The 22,300-nt window shown below is 47.0% G+C and overlaps 1 protein-coding gene and 1 non-coding gene across 2 annotated transcripts in view; one reads left to right on the plus strand and one right to left on the minus strand.

Moving 5' to 3' along the window:
• FAM227A (family with sequence similarity 227 member A) overlaps positions 1-16,204 on the minus strand; it is a 37,372-nt gene extending 21,168 nt beyond the window's left edge. Inside the window, exons 1-7 of the mRNA XM_069586020.1 lie at positions 15,998-16,204; positions 14,034-14,180; positions 10,408-10,509; positions 9,787-9,891; positions 6,467-6,590; positions 4,394-4,501; positions 2,998-3,077 (exon numbers count right to left, since the gene is read on the minus strand). Of these exons, the coding sequence (XP_069442121.1) occupies positions 2,998-3,077; positions 4,394-4,501; positions 6,467-6,590; positions 9,787-9,891; positions 10,408-10,509; positions 14,034-14,180; positions 15,998-16,147 (816 nt within the window). The 5' untranslated portion in view covers positions 16,148-16,204. The remainder of the gene's footprint in view (positions 1-2,997; positions 3,078-4,393; positions 4,502-6,466; positions 6,591-9,786; positions 9,892-10,407; positions 10,510-14,033; positions 14,181-15,997) is intronic.
• On the plus strand, positions 1,286-1,392 carry LOC138438399 (U6 spliceosomal RNA). Its single transcript, XR_011256338.1, has one exon. It is a non-coding gene; the product is annotated as a U6 spliceosomal RNA (small nuclear RNA).
• Positions 16,205-22,300: the final 6,096 nt, after the last annotated feature.

Here is a 22,300-nt window from a genome sequence, read left to right on the forward strand (position 1 = left end):
ACTGGAGTGGGTTGCCATTTCCTACTCCAGGGGATCTTCCCAACTCAGGGACTGAACCTGAGTCTCCTGTGTCTACCATATCGGCAGGCAGATTCTTTACCACTGAGCCACCTGGGAAGCCTCCTGACATTCATAGAGCAGTGGGACACCTGGGTTCAACCCCTGGGCTGGGAAGAGTCCCTGGAGGAGGGCATGGCAATCCACTCCAGTATTCTTGCCTGGAGAATCCCCATGAACAGAGGAATCTAGTGGGCTACAGTCCATGGGGTCGCAAAGAGTCAGACACAACTGAATGGCTAAGCACATTATATGCTAAGCAGAGGGTGAAGAGTTGACATGATGACCTCCTCTGTGAAGTCAAGAGACAATTGTTGAGTATCTTTGTGCTCAGCCTATTGCAGGAGCTTGAGATAGAAGAGGGATAAAGGAAAAGAGGTCCTGTTCTCATAGAGTTTATATTCTAATAGGGGGAGACAGATACTGAACAATATATAAATCCTGCAGGAAGAATAGCAGGGGGCTTCCCTGGCAGTCCAGTGGTTAAGACTCTGCATTTCCAATGCAGGAGGTGCGAGTTCGATCCCTACTGGGGAACTAGGAATCACATATGTCATGCAGACAAGAAAAAAAAAAAAAAGAATAGCAGGGAGCATGATATGTACTGTATGGGGAATCATAGGCAATATGATAACAGAGAGTGACTGGGGGGCCAGGGACACCGCTAAGCAATGACAGAAAGTTGGAATCTGAAGGGCAAGAAGGAGCCAGCCCTCTCCCTCAGGAACCCTGAGGGAAGCACGTTCCAGGTAAAGGTGACAGCTGATGACCCAACTGGACACAGGGCTGGAGTGTCCCAGAGGCAGAAGGAAGTGCAGCGAGGGAATGGAAGTGAGGAGGCAGGAGAGAGAGGTGGAGGTGGCTGAATTCTGCAGAGCAATCCAGGCTGGGTTCAGGGGACTGGGGGCACTGGAGAACTGGTGAGGTCTAAGCCAGGAACAACCTCAGCCAGTGTGTGTCTGAAAAAGGTCACTCTGTCGTTGTGTGGAGAGCAGCTGGGGCTAACAGTGAAAGAATAGAGCTCACGAAGAGGCTACGGCCATGGGCCAGGAGAGGAGTGTCGCGCAGGTTGGGAGTCAGGGCTCGTCTCCCCACGCCCCTGCTTTGCTAAGTTGAGGGGCTCCTGGGAAAGCCAACAGGACAGCTGGACAGACCATATGAGTCCTGAGCATGGCCAGGGTACAGAGGGAGATTTGGGCGTTACTGGCATGCAGGAAACCAGCAGACCGTGCTCGCTTCGGCAGCATACACACTAAAGTTGGAACAATACAGAGAAGCTTAGCATGGGCCCTGTGCAAGGAGGACATGCAAATTCATGAAGCATTCCATATTTTTCAGACATAAAGAACAGACTTTTGGACTCAGTGGGAGAAGAAGAGGGTGGGTGGGATGATTTGAGAGAATAGATAGCATTGAAACATATACATCACCATATGTAAAATAGATTGCCAGTGGGAGTTTGATGTATGACGCAGGGCACCCAAAGCTGGTGCTCTGTGACAGCCTGAAGGGATGGGGTGGGGAGGAAGGTGGGAGGAAGGAGTTCGGGATGGAGGGGACACATGAATGCCTACGGCCACTTCATATTGATGTATGGCAAAACCCATCACAATACTGTAAAGTAATCATTGTCCAATTAAAATAAATAAATACATTTTTAAAAAAAGAAAAGAAAGCCACTAGACCAGACGAAATCACCTGGAAAGGACATCTAGATAGAGAGGGAAGGGGCCAGGACAGAACTGACTGATGAGATGGGGAGCTAGCAAGAAAGACAAGAGGAGGGGCAGCCGGCCAGAAAGAAAGACACTTAAAAAGTCTGATAACAAAGAAGCTAAGAGTTAAAAAAGGATTTCAAGAAGATGAGAGCAACCAGCCATAGGAAACAGACCAGAAGAGGGAACAGACTGGGGGCCAGGCCAAGTTGGCCAGAGCAGGTGCAGACGAGCACAGCAGGCAGGAACCACAGAGCGGCTGAGGAAGAGATGCGGGGGCAGACGAGTCTTCCAGGAAATTCTGGGGGACAGGCAGCAAGAAACGAGGGTGCAGAGACAAAGTGGGTTTTCTCTGTAAAGGCAACAGATGCTAGAGGACTGTTCAACGATGGGAGTGAACCAACAGAACCGCAACGAGGCGGGTGGAGGAGCTGAGGGGGGAACAATGCTGCAAAAAACGACGGCGCCGAGTGCAGGAGTGGAAGCTGAGCGGTGAGGTCCCAGCACAGGGCGAGGGCCCTTCCTCCTAGATGGCAGACTGCGAGGGTACAGACAGGGGCAGGCGGTCTCGGGGCAGGCAGGCGAGGGCCTTCCTACTGACCGCTTCTTCTTCTTCTTCGTCTTCTTTCTTTCTGATTAGGCCCTGTGGCAAGCATGCAAGATCTTAGTTCCCTGACCAGGGATCGAACACCTGCCCCTTCTGAGGCCTGGAAGGCTGAGAGAGGGGGCCGTGTTTAGGGTCGATGGGGACAGGATAATGTAATTAGATTTGTGTTTTGAAAAACTTGAAGGGATATGAGAGCCTGAGGCAGACAGGAGCCTCCTGCAGTAGCGAAGGGAGCTCAAAGTGGGGTGTTGGAAGTGGAAGGCAGAGGGGTGGTGGTGCCCGGCGCTACACAGGAGGGAAGATGAACCAGGAGGAGAGGAGCAAGGAGGTGTCGGGAGGATGTCCAGGCTAAGGAATGAGATGAGGCTCACCGGGGAGAAGATACAAAGACACGTGTGCTGCAGCCGACACTGGAAGATGGCTTCCTTTCCTCTCTCCTCCCAATCCCGGCATTTCTGGCTGCCCTTTAGTGCCCCCACTCATCCCTGCAGACCTGAGTACCCAGATCCAGGGCCCCTCCCTGAGATGACGGGGCAAGGAGTGCAGAGATGTGCAACCAACCAGAAGTCACTGAAGCTTAGGGGGCTCCAAAGGTCTGGGTGCGGGCCTCACACTTACATGATGGCAGCAGGTCCTCCTGTTCTGAGTGGCTTTCCAGACGGAGTACCTCCTAGCAGTGAGGAAAGACAAGTCTCTTCCTAGGGAAGAGGAAAGAAAGTAGTTCGTCAGTTCCTTCTAGTCTTGAGGGTGACACCAGAGCAGTAACTCTGAGACAGCCCCTCCCAGGAGGCTATGAAAGTGAGACTCAGTCAGGTCCGACTCCTGTGATGTCATGGACTGTAGCCCGCCAGGCTCTTCTGTCTATGGGATTCTCCAGGCAAGAATACTGGAGTGGGTAGCCATTCCCTTCTCCAGGGATCTTCCCCACCCAGGGATCAGATCCTGGTCTCCCTCATTGCAGGTAGATTCTTTCTGAGCCATCACGGAAGCCCTGGAGGCTACAACAACAGCAAGAGGCCTGGCATCAGGCAACCCAGAGCCTGTCATTCTACCTGCTGAGTGACTGTGGGCAAATCACCTAACATGTTTGATCCCGTGAAAGGGTGTGAATACTAACTACTTCAAAGGGCTGATGAGCCAATTAAAGGAAATAATGTCTGCAGAGGGTAAACAGGGCAAGCACTCAACTCACAAGAAGAAAACAAAAAGCATTGGCTTTAAAAGACAAACAAAGGGAATTCCCTGGTGGTCCAGTGGCTAAGACTCTGAGCTCCCAGTGCAGGGGGCCCAGGTTCGATCCCTGGTCAGGGAGCTAGATCCCACATGCTACAACTAAGACCCAGAGCAGCCAAATAAATAAATAAAAATTAAAAAAAAAATGTTTTAAAAAAAAAAAATTAAAAAAAAAAAAAAAAAAAAATAAAAGACAAACAAAAACTCAGAACCTTGCAAAACTGAAATGAGTAAGTCTTGAACTAAACACTTAAAAGAGTAACAACCTATCAAATTCTTACGATGTTAAATTTAATATTCACTGAAATGTCATTAATTGTGAAGACAATTTCCAGGTGAGATTTTTTTTTTCTTTTTACTTTGAAATTCCTGGGTGTCCACGATGTCTGCTGGAGGCTAGTTTAGGGTACGTGAGAGCTAGCCTTGAGAGAGAACCAGGTCAGAGGATTTCAGTATTAAGGTCCCTCCCTGCCCAGACTAGGGGCTTCCCAGGTGGCACTAGTGGTAAAGAACCTGCCTGCCAATGCAGGTTAGACGTAAGAGACAACAGTTTGATCCCTGGGTCAGGAAGACCCCTTGGAGAAGGGAATGGCAATCGGCTCCAGTAGTCTTGCCTGGAGAATCCCATGGACAAAGGAGCCTGGAGGGCTACAGTCCATAGGGTCGCCCAGAGCTGGACCCGACTGAAGCGACTTAGCACAGCACAGCAACTGCCTGGACTAGGTGGCAGCTGGATGTGGCAGTGGGCACTGGGGATGGTAGTCCCTAGCTGGCACCTTACCCTTCAGCAGTCTTCTTCTCTGCAACATTAACTCTTCTCTCCGGAACCTCTCTGGATCCAGTTTTGAGTAGTCCCAGCTGTTATAGCTGTGTGGGCAAGGATATATACCTGAGAAGGAGTTAAGAGCGGTCATGAAAACTGCTGCAAAAGAGGAAGGGAGGCAGAGAACAGAAGAGCGAGGCCCCCGAGATGCCCCTGCTGGGCCTGGGGGGCCTGGGCTTCCAGCATGAGCCCTCCCCCATGCTGGCCTCGTAGCCTGGCACGAGCCACTTCCTCTCTGTGAGACTGGTTTCTTCATTCGGAGAATGGAGATGTGAGGCCAACCCTGCCCTCCCGACGGCGCGAGGGTCAGATCACACCACAGGCGTGTGAACCTGCCGCGTGCTATGCAGGTGTGAAGGCACTGTCACTCTTCTTCCTGTCTATCTCCTCTGCTCTTACTGGAGCTCCTTGAAGGCAGGGGCTGGGTCTGGTTCATCTCTGCACTTCCAGGGCTTAGTATTGGATCTGGCACACGATAAACAGGCTCTTAGTAAAGCTTTGTCCAACATATTATTATACTTGGTTCGGTACCAGAAATGGCTTTGCCTGAAATGTCAAATGGTGATGCTTAGGGGGCTGACACCTTTCTTTTAAGGAAACCATGTGTTTCAGAATCTTGATTTCTTGGAGTCTGAATCCTCAGACAGTACAGAAATTCCACTATCTCCTTCAGTTCTTTGATGTAGGAAGGAAAAGGCCAAAGATTACTTAAAAAAATTCAAGCCCTTATACTAAGCTCCTGTCTCCACTGGACAAAGTAAGCGGGCAGGAGGCTTATTACTGCGGGTCAACTGGGGAAGGAGGCACAGCCTTGGACAAAAAAGGGAATAGGAAGAAAGAACAGAAAAGACAGGCAGAAGGGGAGGTGAGACGGTGTAGTGGTCAAAGACTTAGCTTCACAGTGGGGGCGCCTGGGTCTGAATGCCTGCTCTCAATGCTGCACGTGTTAAAAGGACCGGGAATTATGTGAGGTGAAGGATGAGTTAACTAATCTGCTTGTGGTAAAAACTTCACAATATATACGTGCATCAAATCTTCACACTGTACACCTTAGACTTCCACAATGTCATATAAAGCTGGGGGAAATTTTCTTCCCTGACACGAATGACTCAGGGGGCCTAGACTGCTTATAAAACGTAGCTGACACTAACCATCTGCTTCCCTGGAATTTTGGTACATGATAGACAGAGGTGCCTACATGAGCAGCCCCCAGTAAAAACTTTGGGCACTGTTTCTCTAATGGACGTCTGGGCAGAAACCATCACACACGTGTGGCTACATGTTCATTGCATCGGGATGAGGGGCTCTGCATCAATGGGAGGAGGAAGCCTGCACGTGAATTCCTTCAAACTCTGCCTGTCTGTCCCCTTAGGATCTGGTTATGTATCCTCACTCCATTGCAATAATAATTCTTAGCTATAAATACAACTGTATGCTGAGATCTGTGAGTTTGACCACATCTCCTGACATGGAAGTGATCCTCAACATAGGAGGAAATGTAAAAAGTGCTTACTTAGCGCAGTGCTCAGTCCACAGGGGACTTCTCAGCTTTCAGTGACTTTAGAAGATATCTGGGTTGAGATAGGGCGAGTGAGGAAGGAGACTGAAAAATAGGTGAAAAGCAAACATCAGACTGGAACTGTGGTGTGCTGCCGGGAGAGAGAGACAACCCTGGGTCACGCGGGGTCACACGGGGGGGTGGAAGGTAGGACCACCTGGCCAGCACACGGCAGGGGGTCCTGGGTCCACCCACCTACAGCACACGGTTAACGGGCAGGACTGCTGAAACCTGCTCCCTGCAGATGCAGCCAGGGACAAAGGGGGACGAGGACTGTCTCAGACTGCTTAAGGAAGCAGGCTCACGGGTACTCCTTGGGATCTAACTGCACACTTTACTTTCCTGCTTGTCAAGGAGAGAAAAGGACAACTGCCTCAATGAGGAGGTATGATGGCAACCAGGAACCTACCTGGGCTCTGGTGGAAGACGTGTATCTGGAATGGCTTTCCCAGGAGGAAGCAGCCCCCTCTCACCTGAAATCCACAGGCTCATCGTGTTGCAGATGTCAGACTTGAACTCGTGCGTGTTGAACCAGGACTGAGGGAAACAGCAGCAGAAGCTGGTGTACAGGGCTTTGCTCAGAAGCAATGGCAACCTCTAGGGGGCAAAAGGAGCCCGGGCAACATTCTGGATGTTTCCACACCCAGCAAAGAGCCCCTGACTGCAGAAAGGACCTGTGATAAAACGCTCTACCTGGCACTGGGCTACCGTGCTGATCACGGCTTAGCGTTCGCGCTCAGTCGCTTCAGTCGTGTCTGACTCTCTGCGACCCCGTGGACTGTATCCTGTCAGGCTCCTCTGTCCATGGGATTCTCCAGGCAAGAATGCTGGAGTGGACTGCCTTCTCCTTCCAGGGGGCTTCCTGCCCCCGGGATCGAATCCACACCTCTTACATCTTCTGCATTGGAAAGCGGGTTCTTTAACACTAGTGCTACCTTGGAAGTCCACGAGGTGAGCAATTTCCATCTGCAGCCGCCACATATCTAGGTGGACCCCTTATCCTACGTGGAGACCACACCTCAAACATCGTGCTGTGTTGGCCAACAACCTTCCCCTCCTCCAGTTCCTCTGCACATGGATGGTCTGTGGCTCAGCCCTTTCTACCACCTGGTCAAAGAGTAGCTCAAAGATGACAAGTACATTTGACATACTCATCTTGCTCCATCCCAGAGATAATATTAAGTCTTACTTATTGAGTTCTTTTACACAGTGCACAAGTGGTACTGCTGTTTCTTTTCAGCTATGCTTAGGCTCAAATTATACATTTCTATCTGGCTTTATTCATTTAACATCATAACATAAATACTTCCCCAGGTTATTATAAACTCTTTGGAATTTTTTTTCAAAAGTGACCTTCATAATATTGTGTGAGTGGCCATTTCAAAATTTACTTAAACATGACAAGATACTGTCATTTTTCTAAGACTTTGCATTACAATTTATGCAGAGTAATTACATTTATTTATGAAGTTAGCTCAGTATCTGGAGCATATTAGGCAGTTAAAAATTTGTTGAATGCATGAATGAAAGCAGCTTTTACTATTTATTAGGTTATGACTTGCATTAGATGGTATAATAGTAATCATGGCAGCTATTATATACTGGGGGCCCATCAAGTGCTGGGTGATGTCAGATGTCTTACAAACACAATCTCATTTAATCCTTAGGGCAACTTGGTGAGAGAGGCATCATTAATATTATCCCCATATTATGGATGATGAAACTGAGACACAGACAGCCTAAGTGACTTGTTAAGCAGACGCTTTATCAGTATAAGCGCCTTTCAGCACATCTGTATCAATTCACTTTCCACTCAGAATCTCCAACGGAAATCCCTATATCCTTCATAATCCTGGGAGTGACACTTTTTAATCTGTGCAATCTAGCAGGTAAAAAGGAGAATTGAATGATTATTGCTTTAATTTATATTTTTGATTGCTGTCAAAGATGAACTTTTTCCCCATTTGTATTTCTTCCCTAGTGAATTTCTGGCTTATGTGCTTTGTCCATTGGTCCATTTTCCCTACTGATTTGTAAGACTTCTTTATGTTGTGAGGCATATATGCTAACAGTATTTTTGCATAATTTCTCATTTACCTCTTTGCAGTAATTTAAACAATTTATATATTAATAATTAAATCAGTCTTTTACGGTTATTCCCTTGGGGTCATATTTAGAAAGTCCTTCCCCATCCTCAAATCCTCAAGTCATATAAATGTTCACTCATATTTTCTTCTAGCAACCCTTTTAGTGTATATAAATATACATACACACATACATATACATGCTGTTGTTTAGTCACTAAGTCGTGTTCAACTCTTTGTGGCCCCATGGACTGTAGTCTACCAGGCTCCTTGGTTGATGGGATTACCCAGGCAAGAATACTGGGGTGACTTGCCATTTCCTTCTCCAGGGGATCTTGCCGACCCAGGAGCTGAACCCGTGTCTTCTGCTTGGCAGGTGGATTCTTTAACACTGAGCCACCTGGAAAGCCCACATATATACATACACACATACATAAAAAGTATACATGTATATTCCTAATTTTGAAATCACATATTTAAACACTATAGAAATAAATAAAATAGAGAAGGAAGTTTCTTATAATCTCATTCCCTGAGTTTTCCTGGATCAGGACGATCCCCTGGAGAAGGGAATGGCAACCCACTCCAGTATTTTTGGCTAGAGAATCCCATGGACTGAGGAGCCTGGTGGGCAACAGTCCAAGGGGTCAGAAACAGTCAGATAGGACTGAGCAACTAACACTTTCACTTTCATTCCCTAGAGATGAGCACTGCTATGAGTTCGGCAAATATTTTTCCAGACTTTTTTTCCCACTCACAGGCACACATACATATGCATATATATATACTTTTATAATATGGAGTTGTATAAGTTGCTTTGTTTTTCACTTAAAATATATCACTATATCTTCCCAATCAATATATATAGAGCTACCTTATTTTTTGTAACTGCTGCATTCAGTTCAGTTCAGTCACTCAGTCATGTCCGACTCTTTGCAACTCCATGAGCTGCAGCATGCCAGGCCTCCCTGTCCATCACCAACTCCCAGAGCCGACCCAAACTCATGTCCATTGAGTCAGTGATGCCATCCCACCATCTAATCCTCTGTTGTCCCCTTCTCCTGCCCTCAATCTTTCCCAGCATCAGGGTCTTTTCAAATGAGTCAGCTCTTCCCATCAGGTGGCCAAAGTATGGAGTTTCAGCTTCAACATCAGCCCTTCCAATGAACACCCAGGACTGATCTCCTTTAGGATGGACTGGTTTGATCTCCTCGCAGTCCAAGGGACTCTCAAGAGTCTTCTCCAACACACAGTTCAAAAGCATCAATTCTTCTGCACTCAGCTTTCTTTAAGGAGAAGGCAATGGCACCCCACTCCAGTACTCTTGCCTGAAAAATCCCATGGACGGAGGAGCCTTGTAGGCTGCATTCCATGGGGTCGCTAAGAGTTGGACATGACTGAGCAACTTCACTTTCACTTTTCACTTTCGTACATTGGAGAAGGAAATGGCAACCCACTCCAGTATTCTTGCCTGGAGAATCCCAAGGATAGAGGAGCCTGGCAGACTACAGTCCACAGAGTTACAAAGAGCCAGACTCAACTGAAGCAACTTAGCATGCAGCATGCATGCATATGAAGGAAGATACCACAACTTACTACTAATTACTTTCTTATGGAAAGAATGTTAAGGGCACTAACATTAACTTGGAACGAGCAGTGAATAGCTGTCTAATATGATTTGTTTTTCCTAAATAGTGGTTGATGCTCACTTTTAAGAGAGCCTCTTCATAATGGGTCCTGGATTCACAAAACAAAAGCAAAGCATAGTTCTGGGCTATCCGGTCGAACAGCTTGCTCTGGACCTCCTTCTTTGGCTACCAGGAATACAAATAGAGAAGGAATTACAAGAATTACTTGTTGAAACAGTCAAGGGCTGAGAACCTTAGCTAAGTGTTTTTCTCATTTTTAGGAATCTTATTCGCAAGGTATTTAATCTCATATTATTTATGAAATGCTATACTACTTTGCTTTAGGACCTATAGAACATGTACAGAGAGGCAAGGTGTTGAGAAAAGCACCCGAAACTCTGAGCCAGGAGGTCCTGACTTTGCTCTCTGCTCTGCCCTTGACCAGCAACGTGACAGGGGCCAGTTCCTAAAGCTCAGGGGTGCTGCAGGCATGGTGCGATGCTTCCAGCCCAAGGTGTCTGGAGAAGGCATGGGTGGGAAAGGATGAGGGCACAGATGAGGCACAGTCCATGGGTGGTCTGTGGAATCAGAGGGGCCGAGAACCCATGTTAAAGAGGCCGGGGTTTAAAAACAAAAAAAGAGGCTGGGGTTTGTCTCACAGGAAAATAAGCAAGGAAGAGAAGCAACCCGGTTTGCATTTACCTGGTACCTTTCATGAAAGATCCACCAGAAGCTATCCAGCCATATAGCTCTTACAGAAGGGGAAGAGAGAAACTTCTCTAATTCTCGACCTGAACAGAAAGACTGGAAGAGAGACACAATTCATGTTATTATTGCTTATTTATTTATTTATTCTATGAAATTTACCTGGAGCTACAGCCAGATTCATAATCATCTCCACTCAAACCCTTCCTTTCCACTCACATTCTATGGCTTGTTATTGTTATTAATCACACCACCTCCCAGCCAATCATCTTTGGAGTCAACATACTTTGGGGTCAACTTAGGGAAAAAAAAAACCTAGAGCCTGTTATACAGAGTGAAGTAAGTCAGAAAGAGAAAAACAAATATCATATATTAATGCGTATATATGGAATCTAGAAAAATGATCTTGATGAACCTATTTGCAGGGCAGGAACAGAGACACAGACGTAGAGCACAGACTTGTGACACAGAGGGGCAGGGAGAAGAGGGTACGCACTGAGAGAGCAGCACTGACGTATATACACTTCCACATGTAAAACAGGCAGTGGGGGGCTGCCAGGTAACACAGGGAGCTCCGGTTGGTGCTCTGTGACTACCTGGAGGGGCGGGATGTGGGGAGCGGAGGGAGGCTCAGGAAGGAGGGAACAGCTATCTCACTTTTTCACCATCTGTCTCTGTGGTTGCTGGTGAAGGATGAAACTGTTACCCCCAATGTATGGAAGAGGGAAGTGAGGACTGAAAGGTTAGAATTCTTGCCTAAGCTTATACAGATGGGGAGCTTCCAAAGCAGGCAGCCTAGGACTTCCCTGGTGCTTCCAATACAGGGGGTGCAGGTTCAATCCCTGGTTGGGGAACTAAGAATCCCACACGCCACATATCGCGGCCGAAAAGAAAGCAAAAAGCAGGCAGTCTGGCCCCAGAGATACTGCATGGGCTGCCTCTCCTGTCACCATGTGGAGGAGCAGATCGTGTCCCGGATGCAAAGGGGAAGACTTCTCGGCAGTCCCTTCAAGCCCACAGAAGCTGCGGGCAGAGTGCATAGCAAGCCACCTTTGGTAGCAAAGAGCGCTCTGAGCCCTGCTCTCGGTTTAGTCCCCTCTGCCATTCCTCATGTCTCCTTGGAGAGGCAAGACAGTCAGAGGGGTGGAGGGCGCAGACTGACTCCGCCCTGCCTGGATTCTCGTCCAGCTCTTGCACTAACTGGCTGCAGGGCCCTGACCAATGTTATTGAATCTGTCTGCGCTCATCTGGGAAATGGAGATGGTGACGACAGTCCTGACCTCCAGAACGGCTGTGAGGGTTCAAGGAGTGAACTCATGGTCTAGAGGTGGCCCCCAGGTTCTCTGAGCCAGAGGCAAAGCTGGCTGCTGAGGGCGCTGAGGGCATAGGGAAGGGATGGAGGAGAAGATTTGAGGAGGCAAATAAATTTGGCATGGCCCCCAAGCAGGATGGAAGAGGGTCCTTTTAAAGGCAGGGCACAAATCTGTCTTGGGTTTCCTGGAGCCGAAGAAAAGCAGGAGCCAGCGTCAGATGTAAGACTAAAAGCATTCCAGGAAATGCAGTTTTTCTTGGGATTAAGGTCTAAAGAAAACATTTCCCAGGGGACCTGAGAAACGGGACATTAGTTAGCACAGCAGTCACCATCCTGGGGGCACCCACACAGCACGTGGAACGAGAGCTCAGGTTCCAGAGAGGGTCAGTGGGCCTGTCAAGGGTACAGGATGGGGAGAAGGTGGCATAGAAACAGTGGATCCATGAAACACACCATCCATTTTCCATGTCTTTCTTCCTCTTTTAAATTTTAGAAAAAGGAAGAAGAAAAAACTACACTCTTGTATACCTGAATCTAACACAACATTGTAAATCAACTATATTGCAATAAAGAAAGAAAAAAACTACCATCTTATCACTCAGAGAATGCTGGTGATATCTCTGAATGGTTTCACCCCAGATATTCCTGTGTGCTGACGTAACAACATTGTACCGCAGAGTTTCACATACTGATGTTTTTCATTTAACGTCATTTAATGTCATAGCACAGTATGTTAAAATACACTCTTTATAAATACTCATTAGAGTGGCAAAGTAGTCCATGATATATAAACCAAAAATGACTGTACTGATGTTCTTATCATTAAACTTTTCTAGTAACATTGATAATAAAAATGATCATTTTTTGAGAAGATATGCCTAAGTGCTATGTTGTGTGCTTATGTACATTATTTAATTTTACAATAATACTTCAAGGTAGAGGCTACTGTATTGCTATTTACAGAAGAATAAATGAGAGCGCAGACAGCTACTTAATCTCCAAGATGTACTGCCTTCCAGGTCCTTGTTATCACAAAAACCATGTAGTGAACATCTTTTTTGGATGCTTTGAGTGCCTGCTGCTCCTTCACCTCTCTGCTAAAGAAGGCAGGGAGTCCAGGACCTGATTCCAGGGTGCCCACTGCCTGCCCTGGGCACCAGCACCCACTGAAAGGCAGCCATCCGCTTAGTGACCACAGTCCGTGCTGGAGCCTGGCGCTGGAAATCCAGCAGACACCACTGTCCTACTGGGCAGTGACTGGCCTAAACAGATCATTGCTCTTAGGAAGTCAGCTTGCAAGATGGAAGAGAGGTAGAGACACAGCCTGAAAGAGGGCAGCGGGGAGAAAATCATGAAGAGGAGGAGGAGAAGGCAGAGAAAGGATAGGGGGAGAGGGAGGCGGGACAGAGCGAGATGCGGGTGTGGTTTGAAGCAGTGAGAAGTACAGACGGAAGAGACTGAAAAGCTGGGTGCCAGGAATGCGGGGGGAGCTAGTTAGGAGCCGAGGGGTCAATGGTCGCAGCTGTTCTGGGGACCCTGGGGCTGTGCAGTTGTGAGGGGCATTGAGGCACAGCTGGAAGATGGCTGAGACAACTTTCTGGGCCTCCTCCCCTCTCAATCCCTGCTCACAACTATCCCCCAGCTCCTGAGGGGCCAGCATTGTCTAACACACACACAAGCTCTTCTGGGCCTTAGAATACTCCCTTTCTTCCTTCCCTGTGTGGCTCAGCTGGGAAAGAATCTGCCTGCAATGCGGGAGACCTGGTTCAATCCCTGGGTTGGGAAGATCCCCTGGAGAAGGGAATGGCTACCCACTCCAGTATTCTGGCCTGGAGAATTCCATGGACTTTAGAGTCCATGGGGTTGCAAAGAGTTGGACACGACTGAGTGACTTTCACTTTTACTTTTCTCCTTTCTAAGGAACCCGGCTCTCCAAGCTGGTGACTCACCCCAAGGGGTAACCGTGGGGTAAGTAAATATTCTAACTACTGTCTAATTAAGAAAAAACTTAAGTTTACCCATATACAACCTAGTGACTGACAACAGAACAAACACATGCATCATTAATTAACACGTATCACAAGGGCGCGACCTCAAAACGCTACACTAACAGGTCACGCGATCAGCACGGTTAGGAGCCCAGAGCACTGGGAGAAAGGACGTCAGGTCGGCGGTCTAATCTCAGCTCAGCCACTTGCAAACTGTGTGGCCCTCAGCAACTTCCCTGCCCGACTCAATTCCCTGGGGTGTAAGACTGGGACAGCGGTGTGTCCTGTGCAGGCGGGCGCCCCAGAGGGCTCTCTCTTCTTACCTTGCCGCTAAGGGGGTTTTTCTCAGCCAGGATCACATTGCCCACCAAGTCACAGAAGTCCACCCCATTTGGAAGATTGTTTGGCTTAGAGTCATCAAAGGATGGGTACTGGTACAGCTCTGCCAGGAGATTTTTATCTGCTGTTTTCTAAAGACAAAAACAGAATATCAAATGGGGTCCCTCATTTTGACAGTTTAAAACAACACAATATCTTCTCCTTTTTATCATGGAGATAATAGTAACAATCTTTGAGAATGTTGAAGAGAATGAGAGTGCGTGCATGATCCAAGCAGTTCTTATCCAACAGATATTTACATTATTTCTATTTTCCTTTCAGGCTTTGAGCACATGTATACAAATACGTATGTGTTACTTCAATCATTTTACGATACATATATGCATACACACTTTTATGTCTTGCTTTATCCCCTTAGATTTTTCACATTGTCTCACTGTCTTCAAATTTATCATATAAAGTAGTATATCTTGTCAAGATGTGCTACAATTTAATTAACTACTCACAGATGAGTTCAAATTAGTATTATTACTCACTGGGACCACATGGTTCACCTCTTTGACGTTGTTTACTTGGCATCAATTTCTCAAAATGGGCATGAATTTCTCAAAATGGCACTATTAGGGTCAAAGGATATGACCACCCCAGCTCTACGGTTCTTAACATATATCATTAAATGGATTTTAGGATAAAAATATGACTACAAAAATGTAAAAATACAGAAAAGTAGGAAGAGGAGATCAATAACCATGACCCAAAGGCTCCTCCTGGAAACGTCCTGAGGGACTGAGTTCCTCTGTAACTGGGCGATGGCCTTGGCAATGGAGAACTGAGTGACCAACTGCACTGACTCTGCGTCAGATGTCAGCTCCCAGGTACTGGCTGTGTCGCTCTGGACAGGACATTTAGACCTGCTCGGCCACCATCATGGGTCGTGTGATAGTTTCGATGTAGACCCACAACCATCGGACTCTATGCTGTGTGGGAATTTTCCAGGCTATAAGGTGGAAAAGGGCAACATATTCTCTAGCATTTAAAGGCTTGAACACACATGAGCTGGGTAGTTTAAAGAGGGAGCTTAGGAGGATCTTGCCTCCCAGAGGGCGCTAGTGGTAGAGAACCGGCCTGCCAATGCAGGAGTCAAGAGACAGGTTTGATCCTTGGGTCTGGAAGATCCCCTGAAGGAGGAAAAGACAACCGATTACAGTGTTCTTGCCTGGGAAATCCCAAGGACGGAGGAGCCTGGCAGGCTACAGGCTCACTGGGGTCGCAGAGAGTTGGACACAACTCAAGCGACAGCACTTAGGATCTTAACTGGGGCAGCTATGAGATGGGGCCAGAGTGCTACTGGAGAGGCCGCTGAGAGGGCAAGACCCCCTCTGAGCGAGAGGCAGGGGGCTCTGTCACCAGCAAGCTGCATGGCGCTGGACGGGTCCTCTGACTGCTCCTGACTGTCAGCTCCCTGGGGTGTCTGCAGTGACCCACAAAACCCCCACTGCTGTGGGAATGTACCCCTGGGAGCTCTGCGGCATGGTGGCTCTGTGTGAACTGAGGCTGAACTCATTGTTTCTAAGGATAAACCGCTTCTAAGTTCTAAAAATAAACGGACAACTGACCTCTGGAATCCTCTTGATTCTACCTTTTTGAGGTGTTATGAGAAATTCTAAAGGTATTAAAATACACTGGTGTTGTTCAGTCACCAAGTTGTATGTGACTCTCTGAGATCCCATGGACTGCAGCATGCCAGGCCTCCCTGTCCCTCACCATCTCCTAGAGTTTGCCCAAGTTCATGTCCATTGAATCAGACGTTAAGATTGGGTAAGATTTTCTAAAACAGGTACTCTGCCATTTTCCTACATAATTACCATCCAGGTGCCAAGGGGCCTTTCCCTGGGAATAAAATGTAGTTCAGGCCCAGCAGAAACCGACCCAGCAAGAGATCCCTTACCCTTTTGATAATGAAAGATTTGACATTCCTGAATTCTGAGCCCTTGCAAATATACTGTGATTTTCCTTCGCTCTTTTCTGCAGGAAAATGAAAGAAGAGAAATAGGATGTGAGTAACCACGGGGTCTGCCCACAGCTGTGTGGTAATCATACCTGTGATTTTTCATTCATCCTGAGCAGCCAGATGGCACATGCACTATTAGTTTGCCTGGGTTGCTGACTTGCTAAGATTCCTCTCCTTATTTGATCAGACTGCTTTTGAGCTCAGAGAAGCAGTCAGGATGAGCAGATAAAACATGGGTTTCGAAGTCAGTCTGGGGCGAATCTAAGACCTGCAGTGGATAAGCCTTATGGTTCTCGGAAAGTGGTTCCCTTGCCTTCTCTCAAGTATAAAACATGTTCAAAGGCAGCTGCCTCACAGGTAGGGGGTCTTAGGAAGCTTTAACAAGGGGATCCGTATGAAAACATCTGGTGCAAGGTGTCCGCCAGCAGGTCATCTTGAAACAGCATTGTCCCTCCTTCCTTGCCTGATGCCAAGAAGTGAGATTAAAGGCTCTCTCAGAAGAGGCCAGAGATACTCTCACCTGAAACTCTGGATTCCTACTCAATTACATTTCAGACACTAAAAAAAATCCAAACCCCACAAAAACACCATCAAGTCTACAGGAAAGGAGTTTTGCCTCTGTCTGCCAAGCCGCCGCGACTTCGCTCTCTTTTTAAAGCCTTCTTCTCCATCTCATATTTCTCAATTGCCTTCAAAAACCAAAAAAGAAAAGGGGTTTTAGTGCAAATCTGAGGGGAGGGCAGGGGTCAGGAACTAGGCCATTTCTCCTGCCGGTGCACAAAAGGCCTGGAGCAAAGTTTGTGGCAGAGCTTTGCTGTCTCCCTGCTAGGTGGTAGGGCCTTGATGCCCAAGTGTGTCACTGACCTCATACCCCTGAGGGTCACCACCACTACGTCCCCCACCCCACCTTCTCCCACGCTGCCCCTCCTCCTGGCCACACTCCCGAGGAACACAGGATCTGGAGCAGGCTTCCAGTCATGGCTCCACGGGCGACAAGCTGCTGTTCAACCTCTGTACAGGGGGATAATAACACCTACCTCCCAGTGCTCTTATAAGGCTGAGATACTACTATAAAGAATCTGATGCGTTTTAAAACACTAGCACTCTGTAGGCTTTCCGATAGGAGCTGCTTAATAAACTATTATTATTATTATTATTAATCATCACTATACCCTGACCTCTCAAGAGATTTCTCTTGATCTCTGATTCCTCCTCCCCACTCCCCCAGCCCTGATAAAAGGGAGGAAAGAAAAACGAATGTCAGTGAGTCTACAAAGTGCACTGACTGTCAACCAGCCCAGCGCTAAGCTGGGATAAAGAAGTTAACTAAGTATGATTCTGTGTCTTTGCCCTCAAGGAATGTTCAGTCTATTCAGAGAACCAAGTCAACATACAGAGGACAATTAAGACTTAAACGTTTAGGATTCAAATGAGTGGGATCAGTACGGGCTGGAGCAGAGAGGACTGGCCAGAAAAGGTCGGTAGAGTGTTGGGGATAAGGGAGGAGGCAGCTTTCCTTAGCTTGATAAACCGTGAAATGCTTCTCCAGCCTCCCGCTACCTTCCTCCTGAACTGGCAGCTCTGGCCTGCGAGATGAGCTAAAGGTACTGGAATGTGTGCAGGTGTGTGGGCCTGCCGGGGAAGGGTCACACTGATAAGTCTTTGCACCAACACTGTTGCCCCAATCACGTGCATCAGAGAAGGCACGATGGATGAATGAATCGGATGGGTGAGTGTCAACGTGACAATACAGCCATGCCTCTGCCACCCACCAGGATGTCACCGTAGCTGACACTGGCAGGGCCCAGAAGGATGCACAAGATTTCCACAGAGAAAGAACAGAAAGGAACTTCGAATCCTGGAGGAAAAGTAAGTTTCAGGGCAAAAAATGATGAGACCTGAGTTTGCATTTGAGATGACAGAAGGACCTACAGGTAGGGCTGTTCCCTAGGAAGCAGCTCCCAAACCTGCCTGGTGACCAGCCTTGCTAGGGAATTATTCAGATATACGGATTTATTAGAGATGTTTATTCAGTCCTGAAAATGCTGTGGAAGGACTGATGCTGAAGATGAAGCTCCAATACTTTGGCCACCTGATGAGAACTGACTCATTAGGAAAGACCCTGATGCTGGGAAAGATTGAAGGCAGGAGAAGGGGACGACAGAGGATGAGATGGTTGGATGGCATCACTGACTTGATGGACATGAGTATGAGCAGGCTCTAGGAGCTGGTGATGTACCGGGAAGCCTGGCATGCTGCAGTCCATGGGGTCGTAAAGAGTTGGACACAACTAAGCGACCGAACAGAACTGATTCCTTATTAGAATAAATATCATTCCTTATTGGGTTTTGAACTGTTTATTTATTGTGGCTCTGACTTGTTCTCTATTTAAATTTTTAAAACCATAAATATTTTACATGGTACAAAATCAAACACAGTAAGAAGTCTCCTTTCTACTGCTCACTCAAGATTCCTAGTTTCTTGCATAGCTGTCTAGAGGTTTTCTAGAGGTATTCTGTACTGATTCAGATGAGAGATACACGGCACACAGGTCTGCACCTGGCTCTTTTCACTTTTAGTTTTTCAAAAAGCTCCCAGGGGAGTCTGATGATCAGTTAGGTTTAGGTATCACTGCTCTAGGTAACTAGGAATCTGAGACTGAAATACAGGTGAGAAGCTCAAATTTGCAAACATATCCTTCATTCCACAAATATTTCCTGAGCATCTACTAAAAGTCAGACACTGGGCCAGTGTTGAAGATGCATCAAAGCCCCTCTCTGTCCTCCGAGGGCTAAGAGACTAGCGGGGAAGAAGCCAGTGACTGTGAGGTGACCAAGGTAATCAGTGCTATTGAGGGTGGGGGACAGGTGTCAGGAGTGCACCCTGAAGGGGCACCTACACTGGTCTCGGGGTGGAGGGTGCAAGGAAGGCCTTTTCAGAGGCTGTGGCCTATAGGCAGAGGAAGGTATGCCCTACTCCCTACTGCGGGAGTGAATGGTGAAGCTGCAATGATGCGTGTACAAGCTCCCGAGGGAAGGGGACTGGAAAGCAGAGCTAGGCAAGTTCACGGCCAGAGACTGGAGGAGAAACCCACACTCAGGGCGTGGGAGAAGGAACAGAAACAGGACACGGCTAGGGGTAAGGCAGGCAGGGGCGTCTGATCTCAGAAGGAGATGGCTCACCTACTACACATCTACTGAACACTTTTATGCGTCTGGTGCTGTGCCAGATGCCCTCTGGTTGGGCAGCGTGGAGCCAAGAGACACCAGTCTGGCTCAGATGCTGACGTGGGAGGAGCAGTCCCGTGGTCAAGGCTGATGTATAAAGGTCAGGGCACACTGCGGTCAACAGAGGTTGGGCAGGGTCACTGCGGGGGCGGGGGGGCTCTGGGGGCAGCAGGCAGTCAGCACCTGCCAGGTCTGATAGGCTGCCTGGACAGAGGAGCAGGAAGGACAAAGGCCCCCTTCCTCCAGGTCATGTGAGGACCCACAGTTGCTCCTGCCAGCCCCGTCCTGGCTCTGACTGGCAGTAAAGAACGCCGAGAAGCTGTGCCAATGATGGACAGCCTTGAAAAGTCACCAGATCCTGCTACTGGAAGGTTAATATTCATTTTCCTGGCTCTAAAATTATCAAAACAATCCCACAGAACTGACATATAAATATAGCCTTGTTGTAAAATACCCAAACATTACAGACATACTTGGAGTAATAACTTTACTCATCTTCCATCCCATTCCCTTTCCAGAACTGACTCCATTTGGCATGTATCCTTCCAGACTCTTTCCCTACACATTCACATATATAATGTCTTTCCTGAGAGCCAGGCACCATCTAAGGGTTTTTGAGAGTCTTAACTCATCTATTAAGATGAGTCAGACCATAAAGAAAGCTGAGCGCTGAAGAATTGATGCTTTTGAACTCTGGCGTTGAAGAAGACTGACTCCTGAGAGTCCCTTGGACTGCAAGGAGATCCAGCCAGTCCATGCTAAAGGAGATCAGTCCTGAATATTCATTGGAAGGACTTATATTGAAGCTGAAACTCCAATACTTTGGCCACTTGTACATTGGAAAAGACTCTGCTGCTGGGGAAGATTGAAGGCAGGAGAAGGGGATGACAGAGGATGAGATGGTTGGATGGCATCACCAACACGATGGACATGAGTTTGAGTAAACTCTGGGAATTGGTGATGGACAGGGAAGCCTGGTGTGCTGCAGTCCATCGGGTCACAAAGAGCCAGACACAACTGAGCAACTGAACTTACTTACTTAACTCATCTAACTCTTGCATATATAATAATACATCTATGAAGTTGATATAGTATCAATGTTATCATCATTTTACAAGACACTGAGACTCATAGAGGCTCAATAGTTGACCGAATGTCAGAATGTGACAGGACAGTACAGCAGCAGGAATTCAAACTCTGAGAGTCTTATTCTAAGCCTCTGGAGCTACATACAACCCTCATGCACATGTACAGAGCATACATACAGAGACAGAGTGCTTTTGAACTTAAACAAAATTGTTCCAAATAGTGTGTGTATTTTGCTTTTATTCACAATTCAGTTCTAGGCTCTGCTCGACAGGGGGTAAGGGAGAACTAAACCTCGTGGTCTCCTTCCAGCTTCAGTAAAGAGTGGCTTAACCTCTGTGAAAGGCAACTTGACTGTATCCATCAAAATTTTAAATTTCACTTCCAGGGCTCTGTCTGGCAGAAATACTTACAAATAAGTCCCAAGATACATGTTCAAAAATATTCACGTTTACTATGATGAAAATGCCACTGAAATAAGGAATAGGGAAGAGTCAAATTGATTTTGCTGTAGCCAAATCCTATATAAAAAAATAGGACTTTTATATAGATAAAAATAAAAGTTTATGAATTTAAAGAAACACGTCTTTAAGACTTCTATTGTGCAAATGTGCTTTCAAATTAATAAAGGGGTCCCTAGAGTCCTTTCTTCCTGGAAGCCTTACCTTCGCACTCAAAACTCACCAGGCTGTGCACCAGCGGGTTGGGACTCAGATCTGCGCCAGCAATCATCTGGTTCACCTGCTGAATGGAGCCAACCAGGCACACTGGGAGGTGGGCCTGTTAAGGAAACTTTCTGGGTGATGATTACACACCGACACAATAGGCTGAGGGAGCCCGGCCGGGACAGCAGCTCACTGCCTTCCTGTGCCTTTTCCCCACTCCATTGTTTTCTCTGCAAACATTCACACTTCTTTTATCTTGCCTTAAATGAGCTGCTTTAAAAATTGTAAACAAAAATTAACCATATTCTAGACACCTTGAAAAGCAGAAAAAGAATCATCCATTATGCTACCAACCTAACAACTTACTAGGATCTGGGGAGACTTCCTTTTAGCACTATTACATACATACCTTTTTACATAATTATAATATCAGTGTGTGCCTGTGTTAGCTACTACTCTGACTTCTTTCCCACTCATTATTACGATCATTTTCCTAATCTTTGTAATATTTTAAATGGCAGTATACAAATTCATTTAGAGAATGCATCTTAATAGACTTAACTGTCCCTTGGGTATTGAATATTTAAGTTGTTTATATTTTTTGCAACTATAAATCACGTTGTGATGCACACAGTCACACTGAGAGCTGTTTCCTTATTTGGGATTATTCCTTTAAGAGAGATTTTCAGGTGAAGGATGCCTGGGTCCAAGGGCATCTCGATCTTGTTTATCACTGTTGAAATCTCTGCTCAGTTTGATGGCCCCTCTTATTACCTTCTCTACGTCTGCATTTCTTTCTGTCATAGTCTCAAGTGGTCTAGGATACATCCTTTGTAAAAGCCCCATAATCCGTCACTCCTCACAGCCTTCACGTAAAGCCAGGCTCACTGTTACTTCCATTACCCTCAAGTGTTCTTACAAGTTGGAGGACACTTGACAAGTGAAGATGCCAAGGAGAGACATGACAAATCACAGGGAGTGAAATGGATTGCTTAGGTTGCGATGAGTGTGGGATTAAGAAGAGAGAGGGCACATTAGAAAAAGGCCCAGGAAAGTGAGACCTTGAAGCAGATCCTCATGGGATCATTTGTGCTCATCTTGAGAAGGGTTCCGGAGAGGCCCGAAAAGTGAGGTGATGCAGAGAGATACACGCAGCTTGGCTGGCAGGAGCATGACTCGAAAGCAAGTGAGCTCTATAGAAAATGGACAGACTTATTTATAACCTAAGATGGTCTCTATTTGCTACATAAGTTTTGTGGTCC

This window comes from Ovis canadensis, chromosome 3 (assembly GCF_042477335.2).
Source record: "Ovis canadensis isolate MfBH-ARS-UI-01 breed Bighorn chromosome 3, ARS-UI_OviCan_v2, whole genome shotgun sequence".
Taxonomy (NCBI): Eukaryota; Metazoa; Chordata; class Mammalia; order Artiodactyla; family Bovidae; genus Ovis; species Ovis canadensis.